Source organism: Pistacia vera, unplaced genomic scaffold, assembly GCF_008641045.1.
Source record: "Pistacia vera cultivar Batoury unplaced genomic scaffold, PisVer_v2 Contig575, whole genome shotgun sequence".
Taxonomy (NCBI): Eukaryota; Viridiplantae; Streptophyta; class Magnoliopsida; order Sapindales; family Anacardiaceae; genus Pistacia; species Pistacia vera.
The window spans coordinates 258,648-278,927 of record NW_022196418.1 but is presented as its reverse complement, the minus strand read 5'-3'; the positions used below and the strand labels follow the sequence as shown (position 1 = coordinate 278,927).

Below are 20,280 nucleotides of genomic sequence, written 5' to 3'. Positions count from 1 at the left end.
TCAATTCGATAACTTCATTACACTAGTCGAATGAATATTAATGTCTTCCTTAATCATCCAAATGAGTAACAAGTCATGTACACTTTAATAAAAGAAGAAATCATTTTACAATTAAACAATAAGAGAAAGCAAATAATTATGAGATGATATATGTAAATACAAAAAGTTTCATGTCAAGAAGACTCTAATCATGCTTAAGAAGCTAGAAATGTTTGTTTTTCTATTTTCTACTATGTTTAACCTAACAGTGATAGGGTTTCTTTTATTCATGTTCTTGAGAGTACTATTTTCTTGCTGGATTTTGCCTGTTTTTGTATATCAGAAGATTAAGAGAAGTGGGTTTCGAGGTCCAACTCCAATATTTCCTTTAGGGAATATTAGTGAGATGAAGAATAAGAAGAAGAACAGGAGTAATTCATCAGTTGGATGCTCACGTATATCCCATGATATACACTCAACTCTCTTTCCCTACTTTGCTCGGTGGCAACAGTCGTATGGTAAGCCTCCTAATACAAAAATAATAAATGAACAAAACCCTAATGGATCGATCCTTTTTTCACAAATATTGCAATGAATTTGCATAGAATTAAATTTTAAGTATGTTATGCATAATCTTTATTGCAGGAAAAGTGTTCATCTACTGGCTGGGCACAGAGCCATTTTTATACATTGCAGATCCAGAATTTCTTAAAAAATTGTCTGCAGGGGTTATAGGAAAGAGTTGGGGAAAACCAACTGTGTTTAAAAAAGACAGAAAACCCATGTTTGGTGATGGTCTAGTTATGGTGGAAGGAGAGGAATGGGTTCGTCTTCGGCACGTAATCACTCCTGCATTTTCTTGGGCCAATTTGAAGGTCTCCTTATTTCCTTTTTACATACAAATGGACTTAAAAATCCTTCTAAACTTCTTACAACCATGTTTGACCCTGCATGTTTTAAGCTCTTAATTTAATCATCTTCAGTGCCGACCAAAAATTTCTTATGCATATATTATCTAATTTTCTCCTATTGATATAAAATCTGAAAAGCTCAATTCTCTAAATGTCTTTTAAAACTGAATAAAATTCCAAAACTCAATTTTCTAAACTTCTTTACAATTTAAATGGATAATATGTCTAATTTTTTTTTATTATTATTTGTCAATAAAAATTCTGAATTATAATTAATCATAATATTTTCTTATGGAATTATAGCCATAAAACAAATACATATTGAAGTTCAATCATAATATTGCATTCAAGAATAAGTTGCATTGTTTGTACTCTTTTAATTACTATTTATTAATTAAATATAACATATCTCATACAGATTATTGTCATAAAATTGTTACATTTTTTTTTATCACTAATTATGTATCTTGTTTCAATGCCTTCTCTCAAAATGCGTGTATATATATATATATATATATATATATATTCTTTCTCCAATAATTTCATTAAACTTTCTCAGAATTTGTTAGAGGTTTTCCATTTCAAAATCAATGAAATCTAAAACTCAATTTCATAAGAGTTTGCAATATCTAAGATTGATTTCTTTAGCATTATAATAACAAAATTATGATACAATGCTTATTTATACATAATAGAAAACACATTTCAAAGACAATTATAACTTAGTCGATAATTTAAATTGTTTATATAAATAAATCTCAATCAATTTTTAAAATTTTATTATTTTTATCTGATCTTGTCCCTCCTAAATTGAATTTTTAGTTAGCCCATAATGACTGTATAAATGATAAAATTTTGGACAATATTTTGAATTGGTTACCGAATAGCTTTTACATTACACTTTCTTAGAATTATAAATGGTAAAGTAAATAATTGGAAACACTCTCTACTGATCGACCTTAGTAATATTTATCAACTGAAAAAATTAGACTATAAATTCGTGATTATAATTTCAGCTTTTTGTAGAAATCAAATCAAAACAAAATCTATTATAAGTGTATGTATCTTTCGTTTGATGTTACTGTTATGGTATATGGAGAAAAAAGTATTGGTTAATTTGTTTCATACTTAATCTCATGTGATTTTTTTTGAAGTTTTATACTGAACCACTAATTTATGTTGATTTCCAATAGCCTATGATAAGTCTGATGGTGGAGTCGGCCTCTAAGATGCTCGACAGGTGGATTAGCCTCATAAATTCAGGCAACCAAGAAATCGATGTGGAAAGAGAGATTATAACAACAGCCGGTGAAATAATCGTTAAGACCAGCTTCGGTATCAGCTACGAAGACGGCAGTGAAGTGTTAAAAAAATTAAGTGCCATGCAAGTTGCCCTTTTTAAGTACAACCGCTATGTGGGTGTCCCTTTTAGCAATTTTATGAACCCTAAGCGAAACTTGGAGGCCATAAAACTTGGAAAAGAAATAGATAGTCTACTTCTATTGATCATAGCTGCTCGAAAAAATTCCTGTAACCAGCATCCTTCAAAAGACTTGATGGGATTATTGCTGGAAGCAAACAATGTAGACGATCCGCGAGGGAAGACTTTAAATTCAAGGGAACTAATAGATCAGTGCAAGACTTTCTTCTTTGGTGGCCAAGAAACCACGGCGTTGGCACTGTCCTGGAGTTTACTGCTTTTGGCCATGAATCCAGACTGGCAAAACCAGCTGAGAGAGGAGATAAGAGAAGTAATAGGAGATAAAGAAGTGCATTTCGATTTGCTTGCTGGACTAAAGAAGGTATGATATGCTCTCCTCACAACACCATCTTGATTTCTGTGTTTCTAATTGAAGTTAATTTTTAGGAAAAATAATACTATTTATGATTTATTGAGAGAGTCTTTGTACTTATAAGGTTAGAGAGGAAGCCAGAAAACTTTTTGGGGGCTGAAGGATCATCTACAACGAATTAAGGGTTTAGATTATTAAAAATGGATTTAGAAAGTTGTACTCATTTGTTAAAGAGTTAGGTTCAATAAATAGAGGGAGGCCAAAAAGTTAAAAGTTAAATATTTAAAGGTAAAAATTATATATTCTAAATAAATTTAAAAAAAAAATTTGCAGGACCCAGATTGGCTATGGCACCCTTGGCCCAACATATAGATCCGGCCCTCCTAATCACATGTCAGTACGTATATATTACATATTTATTCATTTAGAACCCATCAATACTTAATTGTAATTATGAACGAGAGAGAAAAGTTCATAGATTAAAAAAAAAAAAAAAAAAAGTTCTAACTTGTTTTCTGAGGAGCTAAGTTATCAGTAGCAAATCAACTATCTATCCGTGTACAAGAATATCCATGCTATATAATAAGATATTATTCTCAATATGAAATTCATAATTTAAGAGAAACTTTAGAATATGGGAAGAATGTTATTCTTAACCTTATAAATCATTTTATTAAATGATGAATTAACTCTTGTAGATGGGATGGGTAATGAATGAGGTTTTGCGGCTATATTCACCGGCACCAAATGCACAAAGGCAAACACGCCAAGATATTCGAGTTGATGACCAAATAGTCCGTAAAGGAACCAACTTGTGGATTGATGTGGTGGCCATGCATCATGATCCGGCTTTGTGGGGTGATGATGTGAATGAGTTTAAGCCAGAAAGGTTTAGAGATGATCAACTATATGGTGGCTGCAAAAACAAGATGGGTTTTTTGCCTTTTGGTTTTGGAGGGAGGATGTGTGTTGCCAGGCAATTGGCCATGACTGAGTATAAGGTTGTTTTAACCCTAATTCTCTCAAGGTTTTCTGTGCACCTTTCCCCAACTTATTGTCACTCTCCTAGTGTTTTACTCTCCTTGAGGCCGACCTATGGGCTGCCTCTCAGAGTTCAACCCCTTTAAAATTCAATTTAATCGCTAGGCTTGAGTGACCACAAAGTTGTAATACATGAAGTGATTTGTCACAAATTTATAGTAGTTCTATGTATCTTTGTGGTAAAAATACATTACATTTGTTTCTTGTCGATCGTCGAATTTTTGGTTAAATGATCTTTTATTATAGTATGTTTTTTATCTACTTCAAAGAAATTGAAAACTGCCTACGGGAATAAACTTTTGAGCCCATTGTCCCTTCAAACTCCTCCATCTTTGGGTTAGGCAATTAGGGTTACAAACTAATTACATTACATCTCAACACATACCATCAAAAGATATTTGGAAAGCTACAAAGTGGTCCAGAATTTCAAAATGGTAGCCTGGGATCTTTTTTTTACCCAGAAATATCTGCATTTTAAAGTTGTTATTAGCCTAAAAAAAGCATGAATAATACTTAGCTCGTTTTCTTGTTGTTGGAGACATTAAGGGTATGTTTGGTGCGTGATGCTGTATGGTATAAAGATTACCCTATAGTACTAACTAATACAATACAATGTTTGATGCTTCTGTGTTCTATTAGCTAATGCAATTTATAAGTCCAAATGCATCTCGATGGTACTAATTAACACCAAGTAAAATGATTGTATTAATTAATACTAAGCAAAAGGGTGGGATAAGGGATGTATGTATTACTTCATTTGCTTTGACAATTTTAATAATTTAATTAATTGTTTTAAAATATATAGATAATTATTGATTTAAAATAAGATAATAAAAAATTATTTTTATTTTTAATATTCTTAGTGTTAATAAATGATTCTTTTTCATTAATTATATTTATGTGTTTCTTCAGTTATATACCATACAATGCCGCACCCCAAACATACCCTAAATATCACAACACGTTATTGAATATTTTGAACAATCTTTCTGAGATCTATTTAGTTTTTGAGTTTAAGATATGTCTATATACAATAAAACCTCTCTATAGTCATAATGGTGGAACTAATTAATTTTATTGCTATGAGGAGATTATAACTTAATAGGGGTGTAGTTAAATCTTTTTTTTTTTTAAAAAAAATTTCATAATTCATGTTTTAGTAGTACAATATTAGGATTTCAATTCATGTTTTAATAATATTAGGGTTTCAATTCAACGCTTCAATTGCCTACTTTTGAAACGGATAGAAAATCGTGTTTTGAAACCAACAAAGATAAATGGCATTAATGGAATTGTTACTGCAGTTGCTGCATGACAACTGATGTGAAGCCACATACAATTGTCAATTGTTAGGCATTATAAAATTAGGACTCTGGTGTCGTGAATTGTAAGTTACAAATGAAGTGGATGAGGAGAATCAAATAGTCATTGTAGAATTGAGTGATCAGATTCGATAACTTCATTACACTAGTCGAATGAATATTAATGTCTTCCTTAATCATCCAAATGAGTAACAAGTCATGTACACTTTAATAAAAGAAGAAATCATTTTTACAATTAAACAATAAGAGAAAGCAAATAATTATGAGAATGATAATATGTAAATACAAAAAGTTTCATGTCAAGAAGCTCTAATCATGCTTAAGAAGATATAAATATTTTGATTTTAACAAGAAAATATTCATGCTAGCGAGTAATGTACCTACAAGTTAAAAGATGTGATAACAACTCTAAAACATAAATTATTATCCTATACAATTTCAGATAAATATTTTATTTCATCTTAAACCTTTGATGTAACATACCATATTTTTTTTTACAATATACAGATAATTATTACTATGTGGAGGCAACTTTCCTTAAGACGGGAATTAGAAAAATTATAACTTATTACAATGTAAAATTTATTCTTATTTATAACTATCCCAAATTGGGAATATAATTTTTTATGACTATGTAGAGTTTATTCTTATATAGAATATCACTATAGAGAGATTTTACTGTATATAAATCCTTGAGTAGGTTAACAGGGTTTTACAAGGGTTTTGGGGCTTGGATTTTGGATTAAAGTTGACCGATTAGACTTGTTCATTTTCCTATATTTCTATTGATTATAAGTTCTGTGGATGTAGACAAGTTTTTTGTCAAACCATATAAATATGGTGTTCTTTGTGGTTGCCTTTTATTTACTTATTGTTTATTTTTCGCATCTCACAGATCCTACAATAAAGTAGTTTTTTTAATAAGACCAAATAACAATCTAATAAAGTATAGGAGACTGAACAAAGCAATCAAATCCATTGGCACTTTGAATATTCTAGCTAGACCAACTTAACTAAGGCCATAGTTAATGATTAGAAGATCATCGTGAAAACGCTACTGATTTGAAACTTCACGATAAGACCTCGACAAAAATTTCGCTAAGACATCGTCAGGAGTAAGGGAAAGTAAGAACCAAAATAAACTTTGGCATTTCATCACTTTCGATTTTCATTTTAAAAAGACAGATTTGGGGTTTAAAGTCGAAAGTTTAATGAAATTAGACGTTAAAATTAATTTCAATTTGACATTTAGATGATCGTTTTCTTATAAATTAAATGATTGGCTAATATCAATAAGTCCCTTATATGCTTTTATCATTAAAATTTCGTCCAATCTTAATATTAAAAACAGCCTCACATTTCTAATTATTATCACATGTAACCTTATCATTTTTGCATGATTTAGACCCCCATATTTTTCATGAAATTCAAATGCAAGATTTCTTCACAGAGAATGTTGAATGGGATTCAAATATTAACAAAGAGGTCTCTTTCTATTATTTTATTTCATCTAATATTTTTGATAGTAAATAAGATTTTATTACCTTGTAAGAATATGCTGAAAATGACAATCATGAACTCCGTTTCAATCTTTTTTTCATGAGATAAATGATAAGTCTTCGAATCAATTGTAGAACAACGTTGTAGATACCGAAGTTTCCTAGGTTAAGGGAGTGGGCCCATGTGGATATTATCTAAAGGATCTTGACATATTAAATTATAATATTCTTATTTTATTCCTAAATGATATATTTTTTCCTAAACTCACGATGATCTTAAAAAATTTCTAACGGTGTTTTTTATTTTCAAGAAAAAGATTTAATAGGAGAAAAAATTAATAAATAAAATGTATAAAAATTTATATTTATTAATTAAAATTAAGATAGAGAGTGAAATATGACTCTCTAGATATAGAGAGTCATACTCACTTTTTAATTTATACAGTATTTAAAGAATAAAGAGTCTGTTAGACTCTTATTTTTATGGATAAACTCCTTATAATAAAGAATTTGAATCATCTAAATAGTCTTTTGGAGATGCTTTTATATTAAATGGGTATCTTTGTATAAATGAAATATGATATTTATACATTAATGATATAATTTCCCATATTCTATTCTAATCTAAAGGAGAAATAATTAATATCTCCAAATTATGTTACCCTAAGACTCCTTGGCTCCTTGCCTAAATCAAAGATCTCACTAAAAACGAAAACTACTCAAAACTCAACGTCCAAAAGCTCACCTATAAAAGGAACGAGAAACCCAAAGGTTATTCATTATGAAACTCAATATTCACTCCTAAAATAGCTTTTTAAATCATTGTGACTGAATTCTTACCTTGAGCGACGGAGTGCCTATGTCGCAACACCATCAGCAATCCCCCAACTGTTTTCTATGCTCATATGATTCTAGTAGAGTGTATATCAGCATTGGAATCAAGTGGTCTATAAATATACATGTGAAATAGATTTCTCAATGTCTATAAATATATTGTCTTGACTAGCTAAGATAATGATTGTTGTTATGCCTAAAAAATCAGTACACTCCATTGAAGACATCGGTATCAGCTATTCTTAATAAATCGAAAGAAGCTAATATGCTTGGAGAGCCAAAGCCCATGAAAAATCCTTCTTCAATAAGAAACAGCAAAAAGTATTATCGTTACCATCGGGACAATGGGCACTATACCGATGAATGTCGAGCTCTTAAGCAGGCTATTGAAGACCTCATTAAAAAAGGGCACTTCAAGAAGTATGTTAATGGAACTCCCGTTCGGGAGAAGGATCAGGAGGAAGATGGGAAGAAGCGTCGTGGTCGTAAGAGCCTCCATCTCGTCAGGATTATATTTGGAAAGCCGCACCTCACGGGGAATTCTCGAGGTGCTCAGGAAAAGTATGCTTGGGAAGCTCGCCATGACCCTGTGAGTGTGTTAAACATGGCGCAGTGACCTACTAAGGTGGGCAAAGAGGAGGAGATTACCTTCTCAGAGAAAGACGTGATATGATTGCATCACCCTTATGAGGATGCGCTTGTTGTTGAGGCTAAAATAGGTCGGTGCGAAGTCCACAGAATGTTGGGGGATAATGGGAGCATCATGAACATCCTATTTCAGCGAGCATTCAAGGAAATGCATTTAGAAGAGGCAGATCTGAAGCCTGCCTCTATCCCTCTCTATAGCTTTACCAGGGATCATTTGATTCCCAAGGGCATGATTGCAGTTCCTGTCACTTTGGGTGAGACCCACGAAGTGACCAAGATGACAAAATTTCTAGTGGTAGACTGTCTGTCTGCTTTCAATGGCATATTGGGACGACCTCTACTTCAGAACTTCAAAGCTGTCACTTTCATCTATCATTTGAAGATGAAATTTTCCACTCTAAGGAGGTGCGGGATAGTCAAAGGGTCTCAGCATGAATCTCGCGAGTGCTATGTAAGAGCAGTGCAGATAGCATGCAAAGGAAAAGGGAAGCCAGTGGGCGTTTCTGAGTAGGCTATGACGATCAGCGGGATCAAACCACAGTTAGGTCTAGTGGAAGATAATATAGATCTCCGTGTTCAAGAGGAGTATTTCCATAGTGGTCCTACTAAGACTCTATCTGGGGTATTAGTCGACCAGAATGAGTCGACTCGTGTATTAAGTATCAGAAGCAATCTCAGCCCTCAACTCACTATGATCTAACGAGCTTTCTCAAATAGAATATTGATGTTTTTGCATGGATTCATGCTGACATAGTCAGGATCAGCCGAATGTAATGTTATGCACTTAACATCGATGGCGAGGTCAGACCAGTTCGCCGGAAGAGAAGAGCCATGGACCCAGAGCGCTATAATGCTCTTTAGATTGAGGTGGATAAGCTGCTCTCAATCGGGTTCATTCGGGAGACTCATTACCTGAGTTGGGTCGCCAATCCTATTTTGGTATGGTAAGTGGTGAACCTGTGTTGATTTCACGGATCTCAATAAAGCTTGTCTGAAGGACAGTTTTTCTTTGCCCAGAATCGATCAGCTCATTGATGCCACCTCCAAGCATGAACTGTTAAACTTCATGAATGCCTATTCAGGGTATAATTACATCCCGATGTACATGTCTGATGAGAAGCATACCTTGTTTATCATAAGTCGAGGACTCACTGTTATAAAGTTATGCCTTTTGATATGAAAAACGTTGGGGCGACATACTAGCGTTTGGTTAACCATATATTTTTTGAGCAAATCGAGAAATCAATGGAGATCTATGTCGATGACATGCTGGTCAAGTCGCATGTCACTTCAGATCACATAGCTAAACTCGCAGAAATGTTGATATACTCCAAGAGTACAGAATGAAACTTAATCCTCTTAAGTGTTCTTTTAGAGTATCCTCAGGGAAATTTCTAAGGTATATGGTTAACCATCGGGGAATTGAAGCCAACCTCAAGAATATCCAAGTTCTCCTAGATATGAAAAGTCCCACCAATTGAAAGCAAGTTTAGAGCTTAAATGGGAGAATAGCAGCTCTCAGTCGCTTCATATTGAGAGCAACAGATTGTTGTTAGCCGTTCTTCAATATACTCAGGGGCAACAAGAGATTTAAATGGACTCCAGAGTGTGAGCAGGCCTTTCAGAGCATAAAAGAGCATCTTGAAAAACCACCTCTCATGTCCAAGCCCCTTCCCAAGGAAATTTTATTTCTCTACCTATCTATCTCTCAGTATGCAGTTAGTGCAGCTCTCATTCAAGAAGAGGGCAAAATTCAGTGGCTAGTGTATTACATGAGCAAACGACTGTTGGATGCCAAGACTTAGTATCCAAGGATGGAACAATTAGCATATGCCCTACTAATCACTTCCAGGAAGCTACGACCTTATTTCCATGCCCACACTATCCATGTATTAACCAACTACCCTCTCAGGCAAGCCTTTCAAAAGCTAGAGGCTTCAAGAAAGTTATTTAAATGGGCTATGGAACTAAGTCAATTCGATCTGCATTACAGACCGAAGGCAACAATTAAAGGGCGAGTTGTTGCTAACTTTATTTTGGAATTCTCTCATCAACTAGATTAGAAATCCGAGCAGCCAACCAGTGAAGTTGTCTAGGAAACTGTTCGAAACTTGTGAACCTAAAGTCTTTATGTTGATGGGTCTTCGAATAGGAGAAGAGCCAGAGCTAGTCTTCTACTCATCAGTTCTGAGGGAACTCGCATTTATGGAGTCCTTAGGTTTGGATTCAAAACTACGAATAATGAGGCTGAATATGGTCGCTATTTGCTGGTCTGCGACTAGCAAGAGAAATGAGATCAGATATGATCGACATTAGAAGCGACTCCTAGTTTGTTGTTAATTAGATTCTGGGAGAATATCAAGCCAAAAAAAATATATATATAATTAGTTACTTGAAGAAAGCTAAGACCGCACTCGAGCCCTTCAACCACCATACGATTAGGCAAATCTCGAGAGATGGTAATTCTATTGCGGATGCTTTGGCAAAGATAGTCTTATCACTGGACTTCGATGCTCCGGACAGTATTCCAATCAAGTACATTGAAGCTTCCAGCATTAGCTCACCTAATTAGGTCGTAGCTGCAACTGAGTCTATTTCCTGGATGACTTCAATTATTTAGTATCTACAAGATGAGATCCTTCCTAACAGCAGACTAAGGCAAGAATCCTTTGAATTAGAGCTGCTCCTTATACTTTCATTGGAGATCAGTTATATAAGTGAGGGTTTAGCACTCCCCTCTTCCAATATGTAACAGATGATTAAGCATACTGTGTCATGAGAGAGACACATGAAGGGATCTATGGTAATCATAATGCTGCATGATCTCTTGCTAATAAAATTATCCATTAGGGATATTATTGGCCCCTACTTCATGAAGATACCTTCAACTTTGTGAAAAAGTTTGATAAGTGCCAGAGATTTGTGAACGTTCTCACGAGCTCTTTCCAACCAATTAACAATGATGACAAGTCCTTGGCCACTCTCTATGTGGGGAATTGACCTTATCGGACCCATGCCAATCGGTAAAGGTGGCATCAAATATGCAATGCTCATAGTGGATTATTTCACTAAGTGGGTCGAAGCAAAGCCTTTGACTGTGATCACTACCAAGAAGCTTAAAGACTTTGTCTTCAAGAATATAGTGTGTCGTTATGAGATTCCTCATAAACTTATTTCTGATAAAGAGAAATAGTTCGATAATGAGGAATTCAAGCAGTTTTGCTAAGAGTTGGGAATTCATAAGAAATTCGCCTTAGTGGCAAGAGCATAGGCTAATGGTCAAGTTGAAGCTATCAACAAGACTGTTAAGCACACATTGAAGGCCAAACTTGGCACAACCAAGGGCAATTAGGCCACTAATCTCCTAGAAGTTCTATGGGCATATAGAAGAACTTCGAGAACCTCTACTTTAGAAGCACCCTTCTCACTGGCATATGGTTGCAAAGCAATGGTTCTAGTGGAAGTGGGAATTGGATCACTTCGGAGAGAATTTTATAATGAAACAGACAATGAAGCACTCTTATGTGCAAGTCTGGGACTTAGTTGAAGAACACCATGGCAACACTCGGTTAAAGATGGCTTCCTACCAATAGCAGGCAAAAAGATTCTTTGACTCTAAAGTCAAAAGAAAAGACTTCCAGGTTGGCGACCTGGTGTTAAAAAAAGTCCTTCTTAGTATGAGAGAACCAAGTGTGGGGGTATTGGGACCTAACTGGGAAGGTCCATATCGTGTCGCTAAGGTGATATGACTTGGAACGTATCACCTCAAAAGGCTTAATGGTTCTAAAGTACTGCGAGCTTGGAATGTTGAGCATCTTCGCCCCTATTATCAGTAATTCCAAACTCGCTTATAGCTTGATCATTTTTCACTTGTGAAGTTTTCATTGTTGTAAATACTATGAATAAGATTATTCCAATTCTTCTCAAAGAATTACTTGTGTCATAATCTCAAGTTTTTTAATAATCTTGTTATTTATAACATTTTACAAGTTTTATGATCCAATATGCTATATTTGTTTTGTGAAGTATTTAAGTTATAAAAGTGCTATCATAATTGGTCAAAACTTCCTTTTTATATATTTCAAAAATGTGTACAAAAGACGACCAGAAGCTACATCAGAAAAAGAATAAGCATAAAAGGCTCTATTCTAAGTAAAAGAGTGGATGATCACTGGTCTCGATCATTGGGATCCTTAGCTCCAGCCTCTTCAACCTCTAGGTCATCTAGTTGATTGCCAGCCTCTGGGTTGTCTGCTTAATCTTCAAGGACTTTTGCTTTCTACTGATTGTCTTCTGGGGTAGGTTCTTGTTCTTCTTGCTCATCGACCTCGACCATAGAAGTGAGAGCAACTTGGTATTCCTCGGGGAGGTCAAAGATATACATGTTAGGATTGTTCGGTTGCAATAGCTTGCAACACCCAGTAAGCAGACTTCTTCTTCATCTCAAGGTTCTGTTGCTTCATTTGCTCTATCAATGAAGTAATTCAAGCATGAGCCAACTCAAGGTCTGTCTGCAGTGCCCTCTTCTCTTTCTTTGAGTTTTCCTATAACTTAGCTCATGTCTTTTCTACTACTTTTTCCTGCTCTGAATTCGCTTGTAGCTCCTTTTCTTTTTGGCCCAACTCTTTAGTGAGTCTCACTATTGTTCATTGGAGCTCTTTATTATTGCTATCTTTCTTCTCGAGCTCGATCTTTTAGAAGTCTGCTGCTCGCATAGCAAAATTCCTTTCAGTCAGATATACGTTTGCCTGAATGTGAGTGGTCTTTGCTTCTTCATTTGAAACCGTAAGATCTTGCTTCAGTTTGGCAATTTCCTCCTTCATGTCGTGGAGTTTGTTAGCAAAGTTGATCTTCTTCTTATTGTGGGCCATATTCAGGGCAATCAAAGACTACATCGAAAGGAATAAAGTGTTAGTTTTCTCTTAAAAAGCTAAAAGATCGACTTGTATGAAAGAATTCTCGAAGAGAGCAAATCATTTTACCCAACTTTGCATTTGAAGTGTAGTGGTAACCAAGTCAGTAGGTCAAGAAGCCACAAACCTGTCAAAGGTTATCGCAAGTTGGCATTCAAAAAGGGTGTAAACCACTGGCCGTAAATGGTCTAGTAGTTGCCCTAAAAGATCCATCACCGACGGGTCAAGTCTCGTTGTGGCAATGACCTCTTCAACCTATTGCTAGCCTGTCTGTTGCTCCCTTGCTTCCCCTTGAGTGGCCGTGGTTGCTCCCTCTTTCCCTTATGAGCTCCTAGGGGCTGTCGAAGGCTTGGGAGCGTCCATCGAGGTCGTCTTCGCATAGAAAAGTTGATAGGGCTGTAGCCTATCTGGCAATACCCCAAAACCTTCTAACTTAGATTCGGTTTCCTCTTTAGTAGGTATTGTCTTTCTCTTCTCTAACTTTTGACCTATGGTTTTCTTCCTCGGTGGGCGAGCAGCGGCAAGCTAGGGAGCTTTTTCACATCGCTCAGTGGTTTGTTGCCTCTTGGCACCAATTTGTATCCCTCTTGTAGGGATATCATTGGAGGTCACTCCAGCTGGTTCAGTTGGATTAATCCGGGGGAATACGAATCCCTCAGGCTTCTTTGTCGTCTTTGCGACCTTCGGTGGCATAGTTGCTACATGACATAAAGATGTGTTAGCAAAAAATAAATAAATAAATAAATAAATAAAAAGTCTTCTTTTGTTAATAAAGACTTAAAGTTTTTCTGTGTAAGAAATACTTACAAGCTGTACCTTCTAAAGATGCGTCAGGGGTGAAAAACTCGTACTTCCAAAGGTTAGCAATAGTCATGAGCAGTCTTGCATCGCGACTCTAGTCAAGCAATTGACCAAATGCTTCAATACGGCTATGATCAACTGGTGCCGATAGTCTGGTCTTTTTGTTTCTTGCAAGAAAGCAAAGTGTTCGTTAGCCTAATATATTAAGGAATAGTCAAAGCTAAAAGATGAGCGATTTGAGAATTAGAAGGAAAACCTACTCGACTCCTTAAAATTACAGACTTCATCGTACTTGAAGAAAAAATACTTGGTTTCGTAAGCCCCAACGTTGTTGAGGTAACCAAGTATCCCTCCCTCGATCGTTGATCGCTTGTAGAGGTAGTACGAATCTTTATCTTTACTCTTCTTTAAGTAATAGGTGCAACCGTGTTCCTCTATTGTTGGCTCACCGAGATTGTGTTCGCCAATGCGATATACATAGTAACTGCTATCATATATGCATTTGGCATAAGTTGGAATGGCACGATCATGAAGTGTTCAAGAATCAACCTAATGTAGGGGTAAAAGGGTATCCTCACTCCATATTAATAGATCATCTCTGAGATCGCAACCAATCCCTTGGGAGGATCTTAAGCAGTGTGTGACTTGTACTAGAAGACATTTACATTGATCGCGTATTGGTTAATTGCTCTTTGTATTTCTTCCTTTGAAAATGGTTGATCGTATCACCTTTTTGGGACCCGTCGAGGTGCCCGGTGGTTGTGAGCTTCCCTCTTCAACTATTCTTGCCTTGGGGACCTCCACCGCTTTTAGAGTTTGTAAAAGGGTGACATGTAGGGGTGACTCAAACTTCGCATAAGTTACCTTGTATGATGACTCAGAAGAGTAAAATAACCCTGGTTTCTCTTCCGTAGCTGCTAAAGATTTATGCGATAGGTTTCAACTCTTAAAAGTGTTTCTTTTTAAACACTACCCAATAATGTTCATCATCTAAGCCTACCAAACATTTGCACCCCCCATTACTATAAAAACTAAGTTTTTGACAGGAATGAAAAGAGAAAAATGAAGAAGTTTCTTTACCTCTTGATTGTTAGGAACGGATGCCCTGTCATAGCGTTGAGTGTGCATTAACTAGGAAAAGATGAACTAGTCTCTTGAGTGCAAAAATGCTGTTTTTCTCTCTAAAAGTTTGAGTTATATGGAAAAACTTGGAATGGCCTTTGGGTTTTATAGGGTGGAAGACGATGCTTGTTTTCTTTTATAAGCAACGTTTAGGTGGGAACGCATTTCCAGCAATTGATTATGACCAGGTGTTATTAATCTGCACGAAGAGTAACCTTCACACTTTGTGAAGATCAATTAGAGTTTCTTGTTATTGAAATCGCCAAACGCTAGCATGATTATCTCCTCCACATTAAATGCGCTCTCATCCATATTTAATACTTCAAAAGGGAATGTCGTTTTAGCATGGCTTGCATTTAATGCTCATGGTTGCCACTTATTACGCCGAGACACATCTGTCAAATAAAGCTTGTTTTATTGACCAAGACAACTGTGAAGCACAATGGATAACATCTGAGGAGGTCATTCAAATAAGACATCTTTTCCACATGTCGAATTCGAACACCTAGCAAAATGATTCTCAATTTTCGACAACAAGATTTTCTAAGAGTTTTTAGGTTGTGAATGACTGGTAGAACGCGAAACGCATTTTCATAGCGCTGATCATGATTTGAATCGGGTCATTGGACCTTTTTGAAATGATCACATCAGGTCGCTTGCATAGTTCTCGAAAACCAATGTCACGATCTACACTCAATTCACTGGTCAAGTCAAGTTATCAGCCTCATGTCATTTGTAACAATGTGGCTTGAGACAACTCAGGTCGCTGCATAATCATGAAGTTCTTAAGATTCAATCTTTAAACCTTAAGAACTGGGGAGCTTCTGTTATGCCTAAAAAATCAGGGTTGACATTAGCCTTCGTCAATGAGTGCCAATCAGAGTTCAGAAAATTTTGAGCCGCCTAGGAGTTGCCATGTCGCTCCATGACAAAAATAATATGGCTATCATCAACTTGGCAGATTCAAGTTTTGTCTATGAGTGATTGAGGGTCGCACACATGTCTAAGCCCTAGGTAATTTGAGGATATTTCCTAAGTTACCAGCCAATGGGAGGCAAGGAAGGACTTGCATGGCACCTAACCACTTGCAGATATGTGATCATTACCTTAAATTCCTCTAATATAGATAAAGGACTCCCCCTCTCATTTTCGGGATTCTGATACTAAACCCGCTATCTAATTGTAATTTCTATTTTCAGAGCAAAGATAAACTACGAGAAAGAGACTGACTTGATATTTTCTTTGAATACTTAGTTGTTGTACCTCTGCTCGCTGTTCGCTATACGCGACCTCTTGTAATCTCTCATATATAAAAGAAACAGTGGACATACGATTCGCTTTAGGCATCCGAACCACTTTAAAAACCATATATCTCATTTATTATTCAGTCTTTGTATATGATCATAATCATTCATGTGTAATTTCTAAGGACAGTTTAGCACTTTGCACGTGCAAGTTTTTGACTTAAATAAAGACCATGTCGCTAAAAAACATCATGCAAGTAAGCATGTTCCTAACACTAGACTTAGGAAAACAAGCGAGTGGGTCGGGTGCAGGTCCTATTGGTACAGGCCCTAAACAGGTTGCTCTAAACATGTCTAAAATATTGGACCCATGCCATACCCTATGCAGGTACGGGTGGACCCGCGAGTACCTGCACTGTTTATAGAAGTTTTAAATTATGACATTACACCCCCAAAATTCATGCCATTTTCATTTGTTACAATTACACCCCCACAAAATTAGATGCATTATGCATATTAACTAGTTAAAAGAGATTTAAACCTTATTAATGTTTTTTATTATGAAATTTGAAGTCTTTTCTACTCTGGTGTTGGAAATTGGAAGTAAGCCAAAACCTTTAGTTGTTCATCAACAATTAAAGAAGCCAAAAAACCTACATCTCAAATTTCAAGGAATTTGTAAATCAAATCAATATAAACACCCCATTTGGGAAACAATTTCTAGAAATTGAAGAACGACACAACCCATGAAGAATTTTTTTTGGAAAATCAATTCAACCCAAGTGAAGAACTACCTACTAGTATTCAAGACAACAAGAGCACAAGATGTAAAATAAATTAAAAAAAAAAATCCACAACCAAATATCTGAATCAAATAACAACCCATAAAAAATTTTAATAAAATTAATGACAACTCTATTGTCCAACATTTTAAGCCAAAAGCCATTGCTTGTTCATCAACATCTAAAAAAGCCAAAAAAATCTACATCTCATATTTCAAGGAATTCGTAAATCAAATCAATATAAACATTAAACACCCCATATGGGAAAAAAATAAAGAAAAAGAAAAAAAAAAAAAACTAAAAAAAAATTTTTTCTAGAAATCAATTTAACCCAAGTGAAGAACTACATACTAGGTATTTAAGACAACAAGAACACAACTCAAGAACATGACTCAACCCACATGCTTAATGTAGCCAAATCACTTGACAATTTTTATACAATCCCTTCAATTTGTTCAGAAGAGTTGAGCAAGGTTGTGTTTATAAAAAATGGAGGAAAAGAACGGACTGGAACATACAACATTCAAGAGGATGCAACTAGGGGTAATGAATGGAAGAGCGGCGGCGGTGCTAGTGGCAGTGGCATTGGCGAAGGGAGTTGAGAGAGGTGGCAGCTCGCGGAGGAAATTTAATTGGCCAGACCTCCCAAGTTTACATTTAAAAAAATAACCCTGAAAATATTTTGCAATTTTTTTTTAAGTTAGAAAAGCTGATGTGGCACACTTAGGATTCATTAAACATGTAAAACAGGTTAAGATGAAAAGATTTAAACATATGTGGGTTATATTATTATTAACAAAAGTTTGTTTAAATTTTAAAAATTAAAAATGACCCCCACCCTTCAAAATCGCTTAATCGAGCCATATACCCAAAAAATGACCGATGAACACCTTTGATTTCTCTACGATTTTCGACGATAAAAGTGCCATATTTCTGGAAAATATTCGATCCTAAAGCTGTCTTACACAAAATCATGGCTGATATTCACAAAAAGGAAGAAAACCCAATCCCATTCCAAATCCTAGACTCTGGTGGTGGTGGCTTTTCAAAGGCTATTTTTGTGGATCATCCGATGAGTCAAAGGGGTCTAGAGGCAGAGGAGACAACGACGACACAAGAACAGAGAGAAGAATTAGAAAATGGTTTTGAAGACAAGGACGTCGGTGAGAATTCAGGCGAGGAGGAGGACGTTGGTGAAGGAAGGGTATTTTTTTACTTGTTGTTTTGAATTTGATGAGAAATTTGATTGATTTGTGCAAATTTGGGGGACATGTAGTTGGTTTTATTGTTATGTTGGTTGTGTCGTTTTGTCGAGCAATTGGCGGACATTGGGGGAGTGGCTTTGTTTGGGTTCCAGAGGATGGGGGAAGGCAATAAAGGTCGTAGGGAGGTTGTTTGTGGGAGGTTAGAGGGCAAGAGGTGGCAGAATAAGGGGGTTAGAGGGCTACCCTGCATATTGTAGGGCAGCCCTCTAGCCCCCTTATTCCATCACCTCCTGCCATCCTTAGCCCTCCAACTTCATGGAACCTGCCATAACAGCCTCTATAGGGCTTGCATTAGCTTCCCCGTCCTTTCGATGCCAAAAACACCCACTCCCTGATGCCCTCGAAGTCCATATACCCTAAATTGGCAGCCTATTGGCTATTTTGGTTTTTTTTTTTTTTCGTTGATATTTAGTTTATATTGATTGTGCAGATTTTCTAAAACATCAATTATAATGACTATGAGTTGGAGGTTGTAAGCGATAAGGTACCATACTTCCCTGTAAGGGTGACAGTTAGGTCGAGTTGGCAAGTTTTTATGAGAATAATGTAGATTTTACAGGAAAAAAAGAAGGGTATGGACCGATTCAAAGAAAGTTATTTCGGTCATTTTGTGAACATCGGAGAAAATTGTAAAAAGGAGTTCTGGGGGCAAGGAATGCCTTATAAGTTGCTGCACTCAGTTAAAAGCTAAAAAAACAAAAATGAAATGTGGTTCGTGGTGGATAGGAAGCCATTACGTTTTGGGATGATGGAATATGCCCTGATGACAGGATTAAGATATGGGAGATTTCTAGATGCGGAAGAGCAAGAGAGAATAAATAAGAGTAGGGCAGCCAATAACTTGGCTAAAAAGGTTTTAGGGGAGAAGGCATCTATTACAGTACACAATTTAGAGGAAAGGTTAGTAGAAGGTGGGTATACCTCTTCAGAGAGGTTCAAGATGTGTCTGGTATGGTTCGTGCATTCGATTGGCTCCTAACTCAACAAAAGTCATTAATATGGATTGGGTGAAGTTTGCAAGCAACATGGACTTCTTTAATGCTTATCCATATGGAAGAGTATCATTTCAGCTAACCATGGACTCCTTACAAGGAAAAGACATGGCATTAAAGCATTGCTAATATGTTGAGAAGAATAGACTGAGCACGTACAATTTGTTTGGCTTCCCATGGGCAATGCAGGTAAATATTTATAGCTTTTTCTATATTTTTTGTATTATATGTGTTTTAATTATGATATGGACTGTTTTTTTACAATGTAGGCTTGGATGTATGAGGTCATCCCTATTCTTGCGAAGGCAAGGAGGAGGATGAAGACTTTGGATGAGCGACTGCAATTTCCTAAGATGTTAAGGTGGCACATAGGGAAGTGTACCCATTGGAATTATGACAAACTAGACATGGAAATTCAAGGGGCTCGGGTAAAATTAAAGGACTAATCTTTTGAATATGCACTTGCTTTTAAATATCGCTTATTTTGATTTATTTTTTTCTTATTGTAGGGAGTCGTTTGTCCCTTCCTTACCATTACTAGGGGTGAAGCAGGAGAGGAGTATGTTACATCGTTCAAATCACTAGACAATGCAGCAGATGAAGGGATAGACCGCCTAATGCGGGACCTAGAAGGGGTCACGCATGTGAGTGCAATTGCAGGGCTACTGCTTGAGAATGTTGTTGACGCCGAGGATGATAAAGCTCCAATCGACGTGATGGAGGAGAAGAGGGAAGAGGATGAAGAGGTTCGTACGCCTTCACCTAATTGGCAAACCAGTACAACAAGTACCGCTTTGCTGAGGTGTCGGGGTCAGGAGAATGAGGTGGTTGACCTCATAATAGTTTGTTTGAGAGTTTTACCATAGCCATTTATGAGAGGTTTGAGAAGATGGAAGAGCGGATGAAAAGGGTGGAGGAGAAAGCTGATGGGGTGGCGGAGAAAGTTGGTAGGGTGGAGGAGGAAGTTGGTGGGGTATTGAAAGTTGTTGAAGTGCAACCTAAGCATAAAAGAGAGAGCCGAAAGAGTAAGCACGCAATTTCTACTTACACAGCAATAACGTATGGAAAGAAGAGGAAAACTAAGAGAAAAATGAGGAAGTCCGTGAAAGTGGAAAAGTAAAAATGGAGAAGGGT

General features: G+C 36.2%; 2 protein-coding genes across 2 annotated transcripts; both read left to right on the top strand.

Moving 5' to 3' along the window:
- Positions 1 to 232: 232 nt before the first annotated feature.
- On the top strand, positions 233 to 3,810 carry LOC116109192 (cytokinin hydroxylase-like). The gene is made up of 4 exons (XM_031395426.1): positions 233 to 497; positions 625 to 854; positions 2,084 to 2,692; positions 3,382 to 3,810. The coding sequence occupies exons 1-4, from the start codon at positions 233 to 235 to the stop codon at positions 3,808 to 3,810; spliced, it is 1,533 nt and encodes a 510-aa protein (XP_031251286.1).
- Positions 3,811 to 7,644: 3,834 nt separating this feature from the next.
- LOC116109191 lies at positions 7,645 to 8,538 on the top strand. Its single transcript, XM_031395425.1, has 2 exons — positions 7,645 to 7,968; positions 8,161 to 8,538. The coding sequence occupies exons 1-2, from the start codon at positions 7,645 to 7,647 to the stop codon at positions 8,536 to 8,538; spliced, it is 702 nt and encodes a 233-aa protein (XP_031251285.1).
- Positions 8,539 to 20,280: the final 11,742 nt, after the last annotated feature.

What these genes read in the sequence shown, in the direction of transcription:
- LOC116109191 (XM_031395425.1), top strand. Translation starts at nt 7,645, where the DNA reads ATGCTTGGAGAGCCAAAGCCCATGAAAAATCCTTCTTCAATAAGAAAC. An exon ending in GGGAAGCTCGCCATGACCCT is followed by an intron (nt 7,969 to 8,160) that starts GTGAGTGTGTTA and finishes ATCCTATTTCAG; the next exon opens with CGAGCATTCAAGGAAATGCA.
- LOC116109192 (XM_031395426.1), top strand. Translation starts at nt 233, where the DNA reads ATGTTTAACCTAACAGTGATAGGGTTTCTTTTATTCATGTTCTTGAGA. An exon ending in TCGGTGGCAACAGTCGTATG is followed by an intron (nt 498 to 624) that starts GTAAGCCTCCTA and finishes TCTTTATTGCAG; the next exon opens with GAAAAGTGTTCATCTACTGG. An exon ending in TGCTTGCTGGACTAAAGAAG is followed by an intron (nt 2,693 to 3,381) that starts GTATGATATGCT and finishes TAACTCTTGTAG; the next exon opens with ATGGGATGGGTAATGAATGA.